This window comes from Solea solea, chromosome 10, assembly GCF_958295425.1.
Source record: "Solea solea chromosome 10, fSolSol10.1, whole genome shotgun sequence".
Taxonomy (NCBI): Eukaryota; Metazoa; Chordata; class Actinopteri; order Pleuronectiformes; family Soleidae; genus Solea; species Solea solea.
The window spans coordinates 17,625,576-17,647,019 of NC_081143.1; the positions used below are offsets into that span (position 1 = coordinate 17,625,576).

General features: G+C 41.1%; 1 protein-coding gene across 3 annotated transcripts in view; it reads left to right on the forward strand.

Moving 5' to 3' along the window:
* Nucleotides 1–6,194: 6,194 nt before the first annotated feature.
* Nucleotides 6,195–21,444, forward strand: part of tnrc6c2 (trinucleotide repeat containing adaptor 6C2) — a 47,152-nt gene continuing 31,902 nt past the window's right edge. For all 3 annotated transcript variants that reach the window (XM_058641713.1, XM_058641714.1, XM_058641715.1), the window contains exons 1-3: nucleotides 6,195–6,999; nucleotides 15,388–15,488; nucleotides 15,906–15,927. In XM_058641713.1, the coding sequence (XP_058497696.1) occupies nucleotides 15,426–15,488; nucleotides 15,906–15,927 (85 nt within the window). In that variant the 5' untranslated portion in view covers nucleotides 6,195–6,999; nucleotides 15,388–15,425. The remainder of the gene's footprint in view (nucleotides 7,000–15,387; nucleotides 15,489–15,905; nucleotides 15,928–21,444) is intronic.

Sequence of the window (21,444 nt, forward strand, 5' to 3'; positions counted from 1 at the left end):
ATTTAAACGAGATAGATACGGGGAGAAAAGAGGAAACAGGGAAAACAGAGAGGAGAAAAAACCCTCAGAGGGAGCGTATTATACGGCTGTTACCCCCCCCCTCCAGTGCAGCAGCGAATGGGAGGAGCTGAGTACCCACTATTCCAGTGACCTTGGAGGTCAGTTGGAGGAAAGCAGCATTAATCAAACTGATGCCTAGGCTGAGGACGGAAGATAGCAAGCAGCAATGCCCACAACAACAACAACAACAACACCCCTACTACCACCAACACCAACAAAACCCTGCACATCCAAACTCAGTCCTTACACACATACTACACAGTTGATTTGCATTCCTCCATTCTTCTCTCGCTTTCTATTGCTTTTTGCCCTCTCTCCTTTTCCCCCTCCTTTCCGTCTCTCATTTACCCCATCATCCATCTCTCTCCATCCTCCTCTTTGTGTGCCCCCCAACCCTCGCTGGATCTGCAGCTACAAACAGTGAATTAACCCAGCTCCACCCTGTATTAATGGACTTCTAAATATCAGTCCTCGCCTGTGGATAAGCCACCAACATTTACATTGGTTATGGGATTGAGTTAGTTGCCTTCTGGCCACTCGCAGATGTTAAGATATCGATTTGCTCGTTTCGCTCTCTGCGCTTGTGCATATTTTGAGGAAATGGCTTGTGGGCAGTCAGAAATGGGTATTTGTTTGATGGAATAATATATGTGCAGAGGTATGTGAAAAATGACGTGCAGTGCATGGAGCCCAGATGCTGGCATATTTATGTGGCCTTTATCGTGCCCTTTTTCTAATGGCAAACATATGTAAATACAGAAACAATCTGTATGTGTACAACGCGGCATAGTATTCGAGTCCTTTTCAAAACCTTGCCGGGGTTTCTTGCACCAGACACCTCTCCTGTTTCCTTACCACTTACAGCAGGACTTCCCTAGCACAAATTCACTGTTTAAACCCTCGTCACTCCACCATGCTACAAGTCAACAAGCAAGTGTGCACTTGTGGTGGGTGAGTGTGTCGTTCAATACGAACCAGTCAATGTGTGTCTCTGTGTGTGTGTGTGTGTGTGTTTGGGGATGGTAAAGGAGGCTGGGTTAATCTGTGACTGTTCGTCTTCAGTGATGATACTATTGATCTGGTGAAGATCATGTGAAGGTCAGGTTGTGTTGTCTATGTTTGTACCATCTCGGTCTTAATGCACTGTCCTTCTTTGTCCCTTCAGAGCTGGTCTATAATAGCTTATACTTCTTCACTTCTAATAGGAGCGTCAAATATCACAGCAAGGGGCTCCGTAAAGAGCAAAGGAGCAGTCTGCAAAATAAATTCTCTCCTTCAAAGTGTTTCCATTTGTGTTTTGAGTGACAGGCAGGTGGAATTATTCATACATGGCATAACTGTAATCAGGTTTGACTAAGGCCAAAAAAGCGGATTCCCTATGTTAGCATTTGTTTTTTGATTGACACAACTGCAACCTTCTCTTTCTGTGGGTCATTATCATCATTTCAGAATGGTGAAACAGACACTAAGCTTGTTAGCACTTAATTATTCATTTGAATCCATAAAGGCAATCAATTAAGCTTAAGTGTGCAATAAATCTGATTAACCAGTCAGTTCCCAAAACACCATAAAATCCACGCAGGTCTTATACTCTGGTAATGAGTTTGCAAGAAGGGCGGGGGAAGGGGCTAATAAGAGAGGGCGCTCACTCATAAACACACACACAAACACAAATTACGGTATACAAACCAATAATGTGGCTGACGTTTTTTTTTTTTTTTTTCAGGTGATAATTTGATGTATTAGCTATTGTGGATGAAAGATAAGCAGGGCTTAATGTATGCTAATATTAAGGTCTGCCCGCTTGTAAGTGAATAAAGCAAGGTCATCAGGAAAAGGCGGAGTTGTAATTAATAGACGAATTCATTAAAAAACAATGACTCAGTTCAAAAACACTCATTAACAAGATAAGACATTTGAAGTGAAAATAGAAACATTAATGTGTTGACAGTGTGAGCTACTATATTTAAGCTTGGGATGTGTTATTGCAGAGCGGGTGCGTTTGATTGGGCAAATCTGCTGGCCTCTCCTCTGCCACTGCTGTATCATTTCCCATTATTCTCTGACACAATTGCTTGCTGCCTCCATCCCTCCCTCCCAGCCTCCTTCTATCCATTTCTGCCTCCCTCTTTCTCGCTGGCCTTTACCTGCTTGCTTGTCTCGGGGGAAATTACCACAGCTCAGAAACACTGTCCTACTGCACTGCAACATTCAGCTCTGCTCTGTCCGTCTGTCTGTCTGCCTCCACCCGCACACTTTTATGGACACATGCAAATGCACACACGTATACATTCGACATGCCCTCTCACACACAAGCATGTAAACGCAACCTTGCACACACAAACACAACCACAACCACAACCACATACACATACACACAGTCTGTACAACCCCCCTTCCCCACAAATTGCATTGCTCCTTTACCAGCAGCTGAATTCGCTTTCTTCTGGCTATTGTGCTTCCCTCATAATACATTATCTTCCATACAGACACACAACAATGTTTAGAGGATAAGATGCATTTTGATGCCAAAAACCAGGAAATAGACTAATGATCTATTTGTGTGCTTTTATGAACTGCATTGGTGACAATAAGTGTACACGTGTTATGTGCACATGTGTTTTGGTGCATGAGAGTGTGTTTATGTATACTACACGGTGCATTAACACATTTTTTTATGTGTTGGGATTTGGGGAGCCTCTGCTCAGGGTAATTCATTCTTTATTCTTAATGAAAGCTAATGGAAAGTTAATGATAGGACTCTTTATGGACTACCATGCCCACTATTCCTTCAGCTACTTGCAGTCTGGCTTATCTTTCATTGCAGTGTCTCAGACCATGGCACAATGGATGAGCAGCGAACGACTCCGCATGGCTTTACCACCCTGTACTGTTATTGAATGGTTAAGCACTTCAATCACATTGGTAATCAGAGTGAAAATATCTCACAATGGATGTTTTAGCTCAACTGCACAGCTAGTACTCCTTGAAGCAGCAGCTTGATTGGGTCACTCTCTGTGCAACATTCTTCTTTTATGTGCAGTTGGGAGATGGTTTCATTTGGTTCCTTCCACTGGCAGAATTATCATCATGATGGTCCTTTTGCGTATGTCAAGTCATGCCTTTGGAAATGTCACTTTGAGTGAAGCAGCAGCACCCTGTCTGCATTTTGATTACTCACATGCATAAAGTCAAGACTGTGGAGGAGAATTGTGTATTCGTAATCAATACCATAACACTGGCACCCCCAACTCATTAGTCATTCTGTATCACACAGCACACCATAAATGTCTTCCTCTTTAATGCAGTGTGCAGAGAATGAAGACTTTAAACCAAGATCTGCTTTTGGATTATGTTGCTCTCCTTCAATAGTTCATGTATATTTGGTTAATTCCATAAAATTATAGGTTGATGTATTTGGAATGGGCTTTGTATTTTAGAAAATGACTAAATTACCCTGCTCTGTCATAGGTTATGAAATATATTACATAAATTTGGGATACTGTTCTTGTAATTTGTCTCATGATATCAATTAAAATGAGTTCAACTGATAGAAATGCAGTCACAGACTAAACAAATATTAATTACACATGTAGGCACATTACACTGAAGTGTGTGCATGTGTATTTGTGGCACAACAGTGACATTAAGTGAATGTGTGTGTTTGGTATGTAAAAGAATCTGTGGTTTGGTGAATCCGCATGTAGTCTTGTATGAATTTGTGCATGCGTGTGTAAATCTGGCAGACTCAGTGGCAGGCTTGAAATTAAAACCTCATGCGGAACACATCTCATGATTGGACTTGAATTAAAACAAAAGGCAGAGGAGCATGCTGAAGAGATGGAGAACGAGAAAAAGAGATCAGTGAGAGCAGCAGGAGGAGAAGAGAAGAGTATTGTCTGAGAGGGGAAGGAATGAGCGATTACCTCTGCTGCAGTCCTGCAGCTTGTGTCTGGGCTGTTTCTTATCAGAATGTCAGGCAAACATTTCCCATTGGCTTGCTACTGTTAGCAGTCTCTTAAAATGTGAAAGCAATTAGGGAAATTGGTGGAGTCAAAGAAACGTCTCAGAGACACCAAAGAATAGCAATGATGAGTTGGAGAGTGGATCTAGACGAGGAAGGATGTGCCCATCTTTATATACATCCTGAGTAATTCTTACCTTTGATGGCTAATATGTCAAAACCGCGATAGTTATTTCTAAATTTCAGTTGTCCTTTGCGATTTCCAACTCTGACAATTCAAAAGTAATGTGGGTACTTTATTGTGCGTGATAAAATCACTGATAAATAACCAAATTAATGCTTCTCCTGAGCACATTTGACTGCCATGAAAAATGCTTACAATGAACAAGACATTGTTCATTGTAAGCATTCATTGCAAGACATTACAATGAGCAGCACATTCCTACATATAGTATTTTAGTCTGTAATCACACAACATACTCTTTAAGGATTTTCTGAAGGCGTTCCCCTCTGCTCTCACCTCTCTTAACCTCGAGTATGGAACATCTGCTTTTTTCATTCAGATGGCGCTGGCTGTTTTAATAGCTCTGGGCATCTTGCCTTGAAAAGAGGAAAAAAAACAATTTTGGCTGGGGCCCCTGGCTTTCTCATTAGCAGTCTCTTCGAGTAATACATAGAAGCCAAGAGCTTTCCTGAAAGAGTTCTTACTGGTCAGTATTCCCCTTTGTGGACTGCAGCCTTGACCTGTTCCCACTGCACAGTGTGTGTGTGTGTGTGTGTGTGTTTGTCTGCATGGAGCATTCATTTCCATGAGAAAGGAGTAAGGAGAATGAACCGGGGCCGCATTTTCTCTCTCTGGGACGGCTGCAGACGCGGTTCAGGGCACAAGGGCGACCTCATCCATCATGTCGTGAATACGCTGGAATTATTGTCCCATGTCTCTGGACATCATGTGATCAAGAGAATCTTGACAAAGGTCATCTGGGGTAGAGAAACTTGGGGTGAGCCCTTTAAGAGACATTTGGGTCTGCTAAATAAAGTCCATAATGCCTGCAGACTTTTACGAGTCTCTACTTCTCTATTTCTGTACTCTTGCTCTATTCACATTATGAGCCACATGACGTATGGTATTATATTTCTTGAATATATTATGTAATGTCATACCATGTCACTAACCCAGTAGTAAAAAGTAGGCTACCCAAGTTCATTTATACAATTAGGAGTATTAGAGAAGTAGTTTTAAAAACAGAACAGAGAACAACCGTAGCATTTATTTTGGAGTCCTCAAAATAGCTGACTCAAGATATAAATAGGATATTCCCTGACCTGACTTGTTTTGGCTTACACAGTCATCATCATAGACTGTGTAGACTGCTAAATGAAGACACAGCTTATACAACTGGGGAAATGGTGGAGTAACCAAAAAGTGAATTTGCTTATTTTCAAGAGAACACACCAACAATTCTTAAGCAATTGGCTACCACCTGGCTGTACTCTATATGCATCACTTTAACGCTTGGTGGTGGGTGTACTTGATGTTTGGTGTTGGCTCTGCTATCAGAATTTAGCAGAGCAGTAACTGTCATGGCCAACTTCGTAGAGTTGCTAATGTTGCTTTAGCGATTGCAATGCAATGTCTGCCATTGTTATGTGTTATGTGGAGAAATTGGAAAGTTAAACATTTCTCAACTTCTGCTGTACACCGCGCAAGCAAAGCGAGACAATTGATCCTCAGGCACAGCTGGAGAATGAGAAGTATTTTAGCACACTTCTTATGTGAGTCCACTGTTTTGTATGAATTTGATCAAAAATTCATACAAGCCTTTTACATAACCTTTATGTAATACTTAACAACACGTATGTACTTACTTAACATCATCCTCACACTTGTGTTATTGCTTGCCTCTGAAACATTTAAATGATGTGATTAATATCTTTCTTATTTCATATTATCATCCTCCCAGTACAGTGTTTGCTGCATGCTTCAGCAATTACTTTGGAAATGTAAGCTGCCTGTCATATCCACCCTCCGTGTCCATGGAGAGGATTGGAGAACGGCATAGGCGGGGCCGGGGAGCCAATGGGCGGAGTCAGTATCTGGTGTTGTGGTTGGTCGGGAGTGACGTACCTCGAGCCACTTCCTGGTCTGCCCGCTCTCTCAGAGGAGGAGAGGGAGAGACTGCAGTGTTGTTACTTTGAACAAAATGGCTGCGAGACCACTGTCAACGAGAGCCCACTGAACGCTTGCCATGACTGTCCGCTCCGCTGTATGGATCCACGCAGAATGTATTTTCCCGGAGTCGTTTCTCACTTTGCATTCGCGATAGCCAGCCCTTTGTTTTTCGTCCAGCTGGCGACCTAAACAAACAAACAAAACATTTCTTTTTGCACTTTAAAACAAGTTGGCTGGCTGACGGCGACCGTCGGCTTGCTCTGATACGCGAGAAGTCATCGGCAATTTTAACGAAAGCTGCCTGAATTCTCCACTTTGCAACACCTCGCGACGGTCGATGATTTTCAGCTGCCTACTAGCTAACATTAGCTTACAATTTTAAGTCATTTTATTCGTGTTCGGGTTTTTTTGTTTTTGTTGTTGGCGGTGTTTCGCTCCCTCCACGCCCCCTTATATCGTGACGTTTTAACAAACTGTTTTTTGCAAGTTTAATTTCTCGGTGATATTAAAAAAAAATATTTTTTTGTTCTAAGCATACATTGCCGTACTTGCTGTGTGCAACGTCATATCGGGCTCAGTAGCCCTTGTTTACCTCGGTATCTTCTTGTCACCAAGCTGCTTCAGCAGCAGCAGCAGCAGACGGCTTATCTGTAAAGTCTGACTTCAACTGCGACTGAATCTCTGCTCCTTCTCCTTACGGGTAACTTTTAGAGAAGACATCGGAGAATGATTTTCTTGCATCCTTTTTTCTGCCATGCACCTGCTCTCGACTGAAAGCTGCCAAAGCTGTGGTTAACGCGAGGTAAGTTTCAAATTAATGGCTTTTCATATCATGGGGGGGGATGAGCAAGCGTAGTTGCCGAGTGGAGATCATAATGGTGCACAGACACAATGTATACTGTATGTCTATGTAATGCAATATACGTTAAAAAGAAAAAAGGGGAAATTGAGTGACTATACAGCTTCATTATTTTATTTTAATTTTATAAAACCATTGGCTTTAATATGTATCATAATTTATTTATTTGGTTTGGTTTGTAACCATAGCACTGACTCACTCCTAGTCGACCAATGATTATTATTGTTTCCAGGACTGAGTGATTTCTTCACAATATAAACGTTTCAAATCAAACCAAAGTATATAAAAAAGACCTGGTGCAGCCAGCCTTTAAGAGCGCTAAGTGTGTATTTTGGGGGATATACGTGTCGTATATGTGATGTTGGATGGATGACAAAACGACCGATTGGAGGTAATTCTCCTTCGTGCTTATAGAAGAGGCGGTTTGATGTGAAAAATGTTGGGAACTTGTGTGTTATATCATAGCTCTTTCATGATTGGCTGAGTGGACCAGAACGCTCTGTGTACATGTGAGTGTTTAATGTGAGGATTTATTGAAACTGACTGCAAGCACTGCCTGCCAAGCACTAAGTCTCTGTAGTCACAGAATGTGATTTTGTGCGTATTTATTGCAAAGGAATTGTTCACTGATTGCAGTTGCTGACAAAGTATAATTTCATAAGGGTGAGGGGTGGTATACTTTTCTTTTCTTGTTTTGGTTTTGTGTCTACCTATTCTAGTCGCAGTGATTTTCCTCAGTTTGACCGAGGCGTGATGTTTGATTTTATCCTGATTACCACTGTGTAACGCCACTGGGGTTCTTTTTGTAACTCTACCTGATAAGAGTTACAAAAAATGATAGTCTATCACATCATGTATCTTGCACACTACTGTGCATTTCACTACACTGAGTCCCAAGTACATTATTTAAAATTGCTGCCCTGTCTCTTTTCCACCCTCCGGCTCAGTGAGAAACCCAGGGATTCTGATTTAACTGTCACCTTCCATTGCATCCCCCCCTTCTACGTCCTGTCCCCAGGCACTGGGGTATAGCTTTTAATATCTCCTCCGCATGTCTTAATTGAAGTACATAATTTCCTGTTCAATTTCAAACCTCTTTTCCTTCCCCCCTCTGACATCTCTGTCACCACTGTCTAATCTCTATCGTCACACACCAGTGAGGTGGTGAAATGAAAATCGTGCAGGCGCACCAGTGACACACATACACACATTATTTATGTGCAGTCCATACATTTTGCATCTCTGCTTTTGCCATATCTTGGAATGTAAGTGTGCTGTTGCAAAATGTGTGTGCTTGTGTTTGAATCAACAGGCATTACAACATGTAATGCCTGTTGATTTGCGCCATGGGAGGTTGTGTCACTATTTGTGTCAAGTTCACAGCTCAGGCAGTTGGTTAATGTCCTGCAATTGTTAATCAGGTTATGAACTGCCCCCTGCATGCCTAAGACACCCAGCTTACTTACAGACACACAAAAAGCCTTGTTCCTACCCGAGATCAAGGGTCCTCCCTTCCATATACATGCACATCTTTCCAAAAGGCTGACAAGCAAGCAGTAAGAGTAATATGTTGCCTGGTCCCTTTGGTGTGTGTAAAACTTTGGAATAGGCAGAGACAAAAAAGACATGAATTCTCTCTGCTACATTTCTGCCATACCAAATAGTTAAGCTTAACCCCCGATAAGCACAATGGCTACTGCTGTAGCCACAAAAGGTGGCTCATCTTTGGGGCACTTGGGTAAGTCTGGGGTGTGTGGGGGCATTAGGAGAAATTATTATAAAACTGATAATCTTGGAAGAACATGGACATGAGGTCTTTCAATCTATACCAACATCATCAAATCTAGTCACAAAAAAATGCATAACTTCACACTGTCCAAATGTGTAATATTGATTCTTTCCCATTTCACAAAGACCCAAGGTGAGAAATTCAGTCTCACACTGGCGGCCTAGGCTCAATGAATAATAATACAACTTTTTCAGCATGCATTTTGGCTGCATGCTAGCAGGAAACCCTTAACCCATGTTGGCTGTGTATTCAGACAGGCTCTAGGCTGTTGGCATCCAGACACTGTTTTGATTAGAGTGTAATGTAACAAAGCCATGAGCACAAACCCTGGCAGTAACTTTGTCTGTAGCCTCTTATCACTGTGCAGGATCATACATTTAAAAAGAAACTCAAAGCTTTCTTCCCCTTGTCTAACCCTTTAGAGACAGAACATCAACAATAGATCAATCCTCAGATTGCTTCCATTACTCTGGTCTTTGTTGGGCAGCATGCAACTTGGATGAGCCGCTTCTCCTATGCCACTCTTACCCTATATTCACTTTGTGTTCTTCAGTTATGAGTTTTTGTTTTTGTACAGTGGTTTGCAATTGGTTGAACATTTTTTTTGTGATGACCCTGACAAATGCTGCTTAGTAAAAGTAGCTTGTGTTGTCAATTCCTTTTCCCTGTCATTGACCTTAGCCCAAGCCTGACCACAGTAGTTACTGAGCCTGTGATTATGAGGCATTTCAAACAACTGGCACAGCCGTGATAGATAATGCACTTAACCCCACCACAGGGTGCTGTTTCCCATAAGGGGGCAGACTCAGAGCTTGATTCAGTGTAATGCCACTAAAAACCATTACCCTTTTGCTCTGCTCTATGGATGCTGTTTTGGAGAAGAGGGGAGTAGGATAAAGACTTGCCAGGCTGTTGGGTTTGGTTTGGCCATTGTACGAAATGTCTTTTTGTTTAGATCAGCGATGGTTGCTACTGCACTTACAACAATTTGTATTATTTTGTATTTTAGTAATTGTAGTGGACTAGATTGATGGTCGCAAGAAAAACCAGTGTGTTCGCTGAAATGTGGTTTTTCTAGCCTGGTTCATCACAGCTCTGACACTGATCTGCTTTGGTAAGAGATGGCTAAGATCATGTTGTGATACTTAAAATGTTATCGTCTTGTATTCTCAGCCACAAATTCACTTCTCCCTGGTTAAATGTGTGCAAGCTAATGAAATTGTTTAAAAAAAAAATCATATTTTATTAGTGGAGAATATAAAATATAGTTTCAGTCTTGTGTGAGGGGCAGTGACCCGATAATTGTTTTTGACCTGTAGTCCCTGTACAAAGATGAACATTGGTTAAACTCATGTTCATGCCTCATATCATTATGTCATACATGGGGCTTTTGTGTGAAAGGAGTTTTAGATCATTTTAACTATAAAGTCCTTTGGCCATTTCATTCAGGTTTGCTGGTGCTTGTGTCCCCCTCTCCCTGTCCAAGTTGTGTGCCAGTGGAGGCGGCTGGGCCTTAGGGGCCGCACCAGGGGTAAGCCAGATCGTGATGGAAGCAGGGGGATGGGGAAGGCAAAGCTGAAATCGGTGAGGTTCTGCCTGTGAGTCTTGGCAGGGGTCCAGAGGAATGCTCAATGTGCCGAGGTCTGGTGGGGGCCTCCCTCTCTCCCTCAGCTCCATGTTAGCTAATTGGAAAGACCTGGAGAAAAGGAGAGAGGCATCACATGGTGGCTGACAGAAAATCTGCGGGACATCCAATGTACAATGTTCCCCTTTTCCTGCTCCAAACCATCATTAGACAGCCTTACCCATTATGTAACAGGACTTAGGCCACAGCACTTCCAAATATCACAGTAAATAGCACTAGCATGTGCTTTCTGTCCTTACATTGGATTCATTTGTTAGCTGTCTGTTCAGTTTTATCACTTACATGTCAACTTGAATACATTTACTAAGCTTCTAGGGCTTACCTTTACTAGAAATAGGCCACTAAAACATTTCTTGTGATGTAAGACCACAGTTTGGTATAGCCCAATTTAAATTAAATAAGACATTAACTTATCTGAGACAATAACAATTTGGCCAAATAAGCTAGTACCCCAACTATCAGTGTTGTCTTTTCTTTACAAATGTTTAATGATAAAACTGTAGTATTTTATATATTTTTTAATACTAGTATTTTTATTTTTAATATGTCTACATGATGAATTAATAAAGTTAAAGATTTCTATATATTTATGTATTTATTTTTAACTTTGTTCAATGAGGTTGAATCGGATATTTGTTTTTTAATCTATTAATTGCAATCTAAGGGTCTGCCATTTTGTCAGTCATAACAGCACTTCTTTACGATCCAGACCTTTGGCTGTTATTCACTTCAAAACAGTGAGAGTCAATTACACTACAAAATGTACAGGCATATGCAGGGCATGCACAACCTCACATTCTCACCAACTCAAAGCAATCATAAGCAAAAAACACGTACACCAGTACATGACAGCTTCCTCTTGAATTCAATAAGCTTTAGCTTTGGTGCTGGCAGAGAGAAGGCCTGTTTGGTCTCATGCATTGTGCTGTTTTCCCATTTAATGAGCTGCCACTGTTAAAGTTTCATATCGACTTGGCAGAGGAAGCAGCCAAGACGCTGAGAGCTAATTTTCTGGAGGCAAACCTCAAAGCTTTTATTTATAGCACAGCCTTGACTTTCTCACTATCTGATTCTTTAACTTTCTTACTCCATCATGCTCCCCCACCACCTCCACTGCCCCTCTCCACACATCCTTTCTCTCTCAGCCACTACGCCGACCAAGATTTTTTTTTTTTTTCACCACAGTCTAGAAGCAACAAAGTGTCTCGGGTATTTTCACAAGCCACTCTCTCCACCTGCTGAAAGTGAAGCTGGTATGAACAGAATGCTTATAAACCAAGCAGACTCAAACTCATGTTTGTGTGATGAGGGATGGAAACACACCACCAACAACACCACTGTTATTACTGCTTCTCAACTGTGGAATTTATAGGCTTGTCTTTCCCCAAGCCATTCGGGTTAAATAAACCCAAATACACACCCACACACGTTTATGGGGAAGTAGTTGCGGTCTGTAGCAGGTATTGAAGAATTATTCCCCAGGGCTGTCCATGATAATGTTCCATGTAATAAGGCTCAGGAGAGTCCCGTGGCTTCTCTAATGCCACAGGAATGGGTGGCTGGCTGAAAGGTAATAGAGGTTGGGAGTGGATTTGCCACACTCTGTGGCTACGACCTATTACTTCTATTTCTGAGAGAGGAAGGTCCTCTCTTTTTCTTCCTACTCCTTTGTGATTGTTCTTGTCTGTGGTTGGTCTGATAGCCTTTCAGAACACATGAAGTTACACATTTTCCCTTGCAGCCCTTGAAGTTCTCTCTCTTTCTTCCGTTGCTTGCACATTCTTAACACAAATGAAGCAGCACTTTCTTTCACTTTTGCATGTTTTCCCACTCTCCCCTCATATTTCTCCATGCGTCTCTAGGTACTAATAATCAGGCTGCATGGATATTTCCGTGTCACGCCCCACCCCCAAAATTCCCCAGCTCTCCTCTTCTACCAGCACCAATATAGCTTTGTTCAGTTTTTCCTCTTAGTTTCACTGAGGGTTCCGTCTCTTTCCAGGGCAGTATTTCTTTCTCTTTGCTCTCTGTCTGGTTCTCTGGCGGCGGCTGTCGTTCTTAATTGGTGTTGCTCTGCATCTGCTTTCTACCCCCACCCCATCCTCATCTCGGTTTATCCTCTTCCCACCTCCCTCTCCTCTGCATGCCTGGCAGAAAAAGACAGGCTTCTGACAGACTACCTCCCGCCTGTGTACATCAAACCTCCCCCACGTGTGTCTGTGTGTTTTTATGCGAGGCTATGTGTGTGTAAGTGTGTGAGTGAGCAAGCTTCTAGCTTCTTCATTCCTGTACAGAGTGTTCCTGTTGTCAAGCCTCCTTCTCTATTGCTTAGCAGCTCTACAGTCCAAGGACATGGGGCTGTCTTTTGCAGCAGAGGATGAGAGGGTCCTGCCTCACCATGCAAATTATTCACATTTTCCCTGCGGCCCCAGAGATTCATTCAGTACAAGGGTAGCTGAATCACATGCTTGTTTCTGCTTGGCATCAGACTTGTACAATGGCTAGCCTCACATGAAAGTGGACATTTCCAATAACCCAAAAGCTGTGTCTTTTTATAATAAATTTAGAGATATAAAATGTTAAAGACATTGAGGGTTAAAAAGTACAGAAAATCCCAGCCAACTCTAGGATGTGTTGGTAAACTGCTTGCCAGCTAGCAGGAATATCAATAAACAAATCACTTTTATATATTTTATTTATGTTCTCTTAATGCTGACTTTTAACAAGAAATGTCTCTAGAATTGTCTGTCTTATTTGTATTTCATGGTTAATCTTTTATCAGGGGATGGTGATGAGTTGTAAAGGTAGTTAAATTATAGACATGAGTTAAGTACTTCCTTTGGTAAGTTACTATGTTTTGAGCTAAGGCCCTTTTGCATGTAAGAGTAGATGGAATGACATACAGTGGCCTTGTATGACAAACACCAAAACATGACATCTTTTTCCTAACCGCAGTGTCGTACTGCCAACAAGAGTAAATCTGATGCTTGGAGGCAGCATAGAGACACCCCAGGGTCACTGCTGAGAAGGTGCTGGTGTCAGCAGCACATACAGACAGGGAGACAGACAGGGTAGAGGCAGGTAAAGATATATGTGGGGGCAGCAGAGGACATAAGGGAATCTAACTTTAGCAATGTCTGTGTCAGCTCAGTTGGCCATATCCTCTTTCACATAGCAAATATTTTCTTCTTGCAATCCAAGATTGGAGTAAATAATGATACAGATCAATGTAATACAAAGCAATCCATATATAATTGATACATGGGATATTCAGTTGATGATAAATCCCTATTATTTTGCAGGTGTGGCGTACGTTGTATCTGTATATACCTCCTGACCCAATTTCTCCAACCCTCATTTCCTGTCGTTGTGTGTGTGACAGTAGGAGTAGTAACCAGATGGGACAGAACCAGCTGCATCAGAGAAGCTCTGTCGCTAGCAACTGATGGGGAAAGAATACTCGTTTTCATGTTCTTTTCTCATTTGTGGCATAATTTCCTCTTGTTTTCTAGTTATTGAAATTTGTGTTGGCATGCTTGGAATTGTTTGCAGTACCTGAGGGCTTTCTGCCCCAAGCTGCTGAGATGGCACAATGAAACCACAGTGAGAAAAAAAGGATTGTGTGAGTGCATGTTTGTGTGAATATTAGAGGCATATGGAGAGAAAGATTGAAGAAGAGGAAGATTAAAGCCAATGCAAAAAAAAACCCCTAATCTAGGAATATCACCTTATATTACAACCCACTGTCATGGCCACAAGTTAAGCAGTCTTTCCCAGGGTTTTGCTCGATACATTGTCTCTTCTGTATCTCCTTCTGTCCATATTTATGTACGACTAACCCTTGTCTACTGAATCTTTTTAATCCTCTCCTTCAATGCTATAGAGACATTGCCCCACCATCATGCAGTCTCTTTGAGGCCTCTTCTGTCACTTTGACTGACAGCTCCCTCCTCCTGTTAGTGGGCAGTGCAGTTGGAGAAAAGCCTTTTATTAACCCTCTTGCCTGAGAATTATGATTCATTCATACATTTTTAAGTTCTGATTCCAGGAACACACTTGTAATGTTGTGTTTCGTGTGTTTGCCAGGGAAAGAGTACATGATGTATAGAACAAAAGATTATTTCTATTATTGATCTCTTAAATTAGCTCTCAGAAATAAGACTGCCCATGTCCTAGAGTCTTAGAAAAACAGTGTCCTCACAGTTCATAAGGATAAAACACAATGGCTGTACGATGTGTGCATGCATGCATGCTTTTTTCTCATAATTTTTTCAACAGATATGGAGATTATCAATTTCATTTGCACATTTAAGACAGTCGTATTATTGATTTGTCATGGGGTTGTGCTGTATTATATATTAGCATCCATCCATCCCAGCTCATGCCTTTGCTTGTTTCCATGAGATATCGCCAAGGCTGAGCCAAAGGAAACACAGTGTAAAAAACACTTAATTTCTCTGGCCCTCTTCATTTCCTTAGGCTAGGTATTTAGGTAGTTTGACCCACAACCACTGAAAACAGGTCCTTGTAAAAAAAAAAAAAAAGACACTGTATTATTGTTTAAACCCATGCCATTGTATTTTCTTGCAATTCTCTGCCATTCTCTATCTTTAAACCAGCCTTTGTTTTTTTCTACCATGAGGGAAAATGTTCCTCAGAAGAGATGATTGTGAATGACAAGGTTTTTCCAGATTCATTGGCTCGGTTTCACAGAGGGAAGAGGTTTAGAATTTGCATGTGTGTTTATCAACTGTATGCATATTTGTCTGCAAGTTTAATTTATACCTTAATGTGACTGTACCCGATTGCAATTAATAGTGTAGTTAAAAGTGTTTGATGCATTCTTGCCCTTTTTCTTCATATCTCACTCATTACACTTTCCCTTTTTGTTGGACAGCTGAGAGAAGCTAGCAACAGAAGAAAGAGAACCATTTGATGGAAGAAAAGAAAAAGAAAAAACAAGAAGAAAAGACCAAGAAAGACATTGCTCAGAAAAAGGTGATCCAAAATCAGGCAAATTGTTATTGCAAATATGCTTTTTATTATTATTATTTTTAATTATTATATAAATACAAATGCAACTAAGTTGTTATGTGTGTACATTGAATAACGGTGCTTTTTTAAAACAGTGTCTTTCCTTATCATGGCATTTGTATTTTATATAATAAATATCTTTGGCTGAGCTGGAACATAGCCTGCAAGTTTTTAGTAAACAAATACTTATTCACACTCACTATTTCTGTTCATTCAGTAGAAAATATCACAAATTGCTTGACAAGATTGAATAAGTGTACTTGATAGCACAATAAAGCTCTTAACACTTTTGATCTATGTACTTATTTAAACCATGTTAGTTCAACATCATCCTTTCTGTAATCAGTACTAAAACATATTTCTCTCATTCTCCCTCTGTAGGTTGCTGATCAGAAACCCAAAGGTGAGTGTCATGTTCAAAATCCCTACAACCTTTTATCCACCTCATCTTCTAAAAATGCATTTCAACTGATTCACATTAATCAGCTCTGATTAACACACAATGACCTATCAAACCATAGACACATTTTATTCATGCATTATACACACGCAACATTTTTGCATTCTTGTACACAGATGGACATGCATATACAGTTTGCACATGCATGCACAATTATGTCGGTTAAAATTTCCAAGACACACATGTACATACACAGCAATGCAAATCCAGAGTGTGATAATGATGTGGAGTGACGCCCAGTACGCCTGCAGCATCAGGCAGTGAAGCATGAGGGCAGCCAGACAGCACCCTGAGTGTGGTGTTAGTAGGGGGATGGGAGGATGGGGGAAGGAGGAGGGGAGAGAAGAAATGGAATAAAAGAGGGGTGTGGAGTTCATCTGAACTCCAGAGAATAGGGCTGAAACAAATGTGTCCTCGTGTGCCCTTGGTTGCTCTTTTTAGAAGCAGAAATTGATTTTGTGTGCACATTGCGAGAAAAATCTGTTTGACTTTCATTGTGAGAAATTAACATCTGCTGGTCTCAGCTGTCCAATTGTCAGACCTGTGCTTTAATTTGAGCTCTGTTTTGCTTTAGCAAGTAAGATACAGGCATGCAAACAGGGCTGAAAAAGGTGAGAAGGGTGAGGTGTGTGCCTAGTGTTTATCTGTGTGTTCATGCGTGTGTTCATCATGGGACCGATAGTTGTTTCCTCCTCTGATAGCCTTGCTATCATGTTCGTATTTAACAACAGCTACATGCTAAGGCTCTGGCTAGTAGGGCTGTAATCAACCAAAGAAATTCTTGGTCGACTGAAGCCCTGAAATTTCGACTCAAAATCGACTAGTCGGGGGTGGGGGGGTCACTGAAAGCGCGCATCTGCACAATATCAATATCATAGCGCATATATATACTATACTATACTACATTGATATCAACGCAATATCAACTGTTGAGGAATATTTAGATTATTTGTCGCACAGAGCGACCATAGGAGCTTAGCTTCGCGGCTGAGACACAAATAGATGTGTATAGTGGCTCATAGTGTTGTTGTGCTCTCAGGCCCATGAAAGTAATCCGAGCACTTATATAACGCACAACACATCAAACTCTGTTTGGCCACGTTGACACCCCCCATCTACATTCTTACACTCAATAAACCCCTGGTTATTTTCCTTTACTTTAGTCTCACTCTGGATTGATACTTGCATTTACAGATGAAGATGAGGGAATTCATGTAAAACTTCTGAAATTGGTGTTATTTGGTTGACGATGGCCGAGATTATGAGCAGAGTGATTGGCTGGCACAAAATCCTCTTGCTGTGTCTGTTGGCACAGGTGCCCATCCACAGCCTGCATTGAATTACCCGCCTTAGTGTTTCACTGCCACATCCCTGAGCTTGAACTATCTCTATTGCAGTTTCAAAACTTCTGAAACATTTCAAACTCATCCCTTCTTTAATTAAATTACATTGAAGTAACAGATTGTATGTTGTACAGCAGATTGTATGTTGTGCAGCAGTGGTATTATTTACATGTGTAGCTCATTCTCTGAGCATGAGTTCTCTATCTCTTTCGGTATGTGTTGCTGTATTGTTTACCTAATATCTTTTGAGAATTCATCTGCAACTATCGCGTAGCCACAGTATGTGGACTGTGACATATATTTGTTGTTTTGGCTCTGTACTGCTATAGAATTCAATGTGCAGGATTCAAGCCAAACCATAAGTCCCAATAAATGCTACTGGTAGGAGTAGCAAAGGAAATGTTTAATGTTAGAAAATAGTGAAAACTCTGCAGGGAAAATATGTTCGAGTGCAGAGGAACTGAAGAGACGTACTGTGGGAGGGAAGAGGAAGGAAAGGAGAGGAAGAAGGACAATGTGATCCTGGGAAATGTGAGGCCAGATAGAAGCAAGAATAACAGAAGGAAAGAAAGTAATGAAGCAATGAGCACTTAAGTGCCAAAAATGACCATTGGTAGTTGATGCCGGTGCTTGTATAGATGAGGTCTAATGACATGGACATTTATTTTATGCTATGTTTAATGGAAGATAAAGAGAAAAGGGAACATAGAATGAGAAACTTATTGTGTGTATGTAGCGAGAACTCATATGGCCAGAAAGATAAAGAAAGTGGAAGACGAGGGAGCCTATTTGAGGACTAATCGCTTTGCGAGTCATCAGGTCCTCTGTTTGCTCACAACGTCCCATCTGCAATATCTTTAAATGAACGTGGCATGAACTGGAAGGAGTTGAGTTTTCATGCGTGACACTAAATAATAGAGCTGTGTGTATATATGCAGGAAGGGAGGATATCAGTATGCAGTAGTGATTTTGTGTCTTTCCATCCATATCAGTGAATTCTACCTTCCTCATGCACTCTCAGAAATTCATAGACATTTGCATGCATACCACCTCCCCCACACTCAACATCATCTTCTGCTTTTCTCTCTGTGGGCCTCCTTGGTCCCAGGCATTTCAATTTGTTTGTGGTAATTGATCTGGGCCTGGCACATTCATATGTATGAAAATGAGATAAAGCTTTGGTGCAGTGGAATTAACTTCTCTGCCCCCCATTAGGCATGGAGCTTCACCAAAAGTAGGGTTCCAGGAGGCAGTGTCCCACTGCCCTAACCCATCAGACATACACACACGCAGCCTGGACCTCTGATACAGAACCCTCCCTCTTGTTCCCTATTACCTCAGAGGGATGCTGATTATTCACTGCCAGCACACATGCAGCTTCATCACAATCACTGCCACCACTGCAATCATAATCAGTCAGCTTGACTACTACACATCCCTACCAGCTTTAGAAAAAAAAAATAACAGAGGAGTGAATAAAAACTACTTGGATTGAAGCTTTAGATTGTATATCCCTAAATGATACAATCATATTAAAATATATGCATACTTGCACTTCCAGTTACCTGGGGCCTTTCAAACTGTTCTCAGTGAATCAAGTGCTTTCACTGAGGAGATGCTCAGTGAAAGCAGTGTCTGTAAGCATATGCCAGTGTAAACACACCGACATATACAGATATTTTTGGAGTTATGAGAGGTGGCTACACACAGGCACACTAATACCATGCATCATTCTCACACCATGATAATCAAAAAATATGCAGCCTCCATTTTTGCTGCCTACACACTTTTCATTGCTGGAAAATTGGAAAGGTAATGCCTGTCGCTACCTTGTCCCTCACTTTCCTCCATACCTGGACTGTTTCTTCTGCTTGTTTTATTCAACTCTCAATATGTTTGACCTCAGCAACCACAGCTAAGGAAAAATAAATTACTTTTACACGGCGTTACCACAGTGGTAACGGCTTTATATTTGCCAAAGTGGCGGGAGACATGCTCAAACACAAGTGTGTCGTTGAATTTTCTATGGGATTCATTCGAAATTTCACATGTTATTAATTGCGTCAACACTCTTAAAAGGGAATTGCATGAATTGCAATATAATTAGAAGCTAATTTACTTGAGCATTAGTGCCGCTTTTCTCTTATGTTAACCACATTTACAAACACTCAATGAAATAATAGTGAATAGCTTGTGAGTTATGTCCTGTGGATTTATGACTGCAAAGCATAATTGTTTTTCCCTGTGTTAGCCTGCAAGCATGTCAAGTGAGGGAGGAGAGTGAGAGATGGAGAGAGAGAGAGAGAGAAAGGAAACCGACTTAAACAATGCCTTTCTCTCTGTTGTTTGATCGCTCATATGCTGCTGACAAGAGAGCATTTGGTGCCTCTTTGCCCTTCCCCCATCATCTTCTCATCTCCCAGCAGTGAGCTGCTGTGTGTCAAATATCAGGCCTATTAACAGGATGTAGCTCGAGTGATATGAATGACAGTTCAGCCTGTGATCTGAGGGCAGCATGGTTTCATATACAGTATGTGTACTAAAGGGTTTCATAGTTTTATAGCCCATATGACTGCATACGTGTCCATTATTCCTTGGGAAATTGTTCAGTTGCACTTCTACCACAAAGAAGAGATAGTTCCATGCACCATTTTTATTTTACCAACAGATTTTAATGCAAGCATTTGTAACATTTTTTGTCATAAGTTGATTATAACTAAAAATGTTATTCATATTATAAAGACATGCATCTGGGAAATCCACAGTAGTAGTAATCCTTCAAAGGTTAGATATACCTTTTGGGATGCTACTCACACCAATTACACAAAAAGGTAAATTTCTACGGATGTCCTCAGGCTCTGACCTCACATCATGTGTAGCATGATTGTATTTAAAGTGTTTTATTCAGACTGAATTGGCCACATAAGAGCTCAAAAGGCCAAATGGGTCATAATCCAGACAGACAGGTTTTGGCATAGCAAAGATAAGCAACTGAGACTGAAAAAGAGGAAAAGGGGAGCACTAATTAGAGAGAGAGAGGTTTAAGAGAAGTGGTATAGCAGGAGGTCACAGGAGGCACAGCCACAAGAGGCAAACTGAGGTGTGTTAAGCAACTGCCAGTCTCTATAGAAACATTCCCTTATAGGAAGGGTGAGGGGTGACAAATTTAGCCTTTTATGTTGTGTGTGACTGAGTGAGGGAGGTTTCTGCTTCTCCACGAATACTGACAGATGGGACCTCATCGAGACACACCCACTTGACCCTCCCTTTTGTGTATAAACACATGCATGTTCAATGCATGCGGGTCCTCTTGGTTACCGTGCCAAAATACGGTAAAACACCAAAACTAGGCAACTTGTTTATCAGTGTATGTGTCTCTGCTTCCATATTATTTTTCTAATGTTCCTCATCAATATCAATATACATGAAGTACGACATACAGACGTTTCCCACTACTCTATGCAAGGTGCAAGCACTAATACTTTCAGTTGCACACCCATATAAAAGTACTAGAGAGGTAACATGTATAAAGTTGTTGCAAACAGATGCAGATCCCCTTTTAAAACATGCAATATATTTCAGAACTGAACAAGGCCCCATGAAATTCCATTTGCCTACAGCTAATAATTCTATATGAATCCATTCTCGTTCTTAGTTCTTGTAGGTTTAAAAACGGCAACATTTTATATGGTCTATAGGCCTCTGTGTTGTGGCCTTCTCTCCTGTTGCTGTAAACATGGCTGCATAATAAAGTGACACTGCAGACAATGGACAGAAGAGATGATGGAACCTGCGCTGCCTGGCACTATGCTCAGAGAACCAGTCGCAATTGCTCTTTACAAAGACACAAAAGACCTTGCCTCTCACCCATGTTCATGGCTTTTAAACTCTGTATATCTGATTCCTTTATGCAATTCTCCCTGAGTGGCCTGCTTTTTTCCCTCCATCAGTACTGACTTGTTCTCTATTCTTAAGCTCTTGCTCTTTCTTTGGCTCTCTCACATTGTGTGTAATTAACCATTTAGTGTGAGGAAGGGCTGTAATTAAAAGTTTGCAAGGTTGCAGAGTGTGCCTCAGTTGGAGGGTTTAATCAAATTTACAGTGCACTTGGTATAAA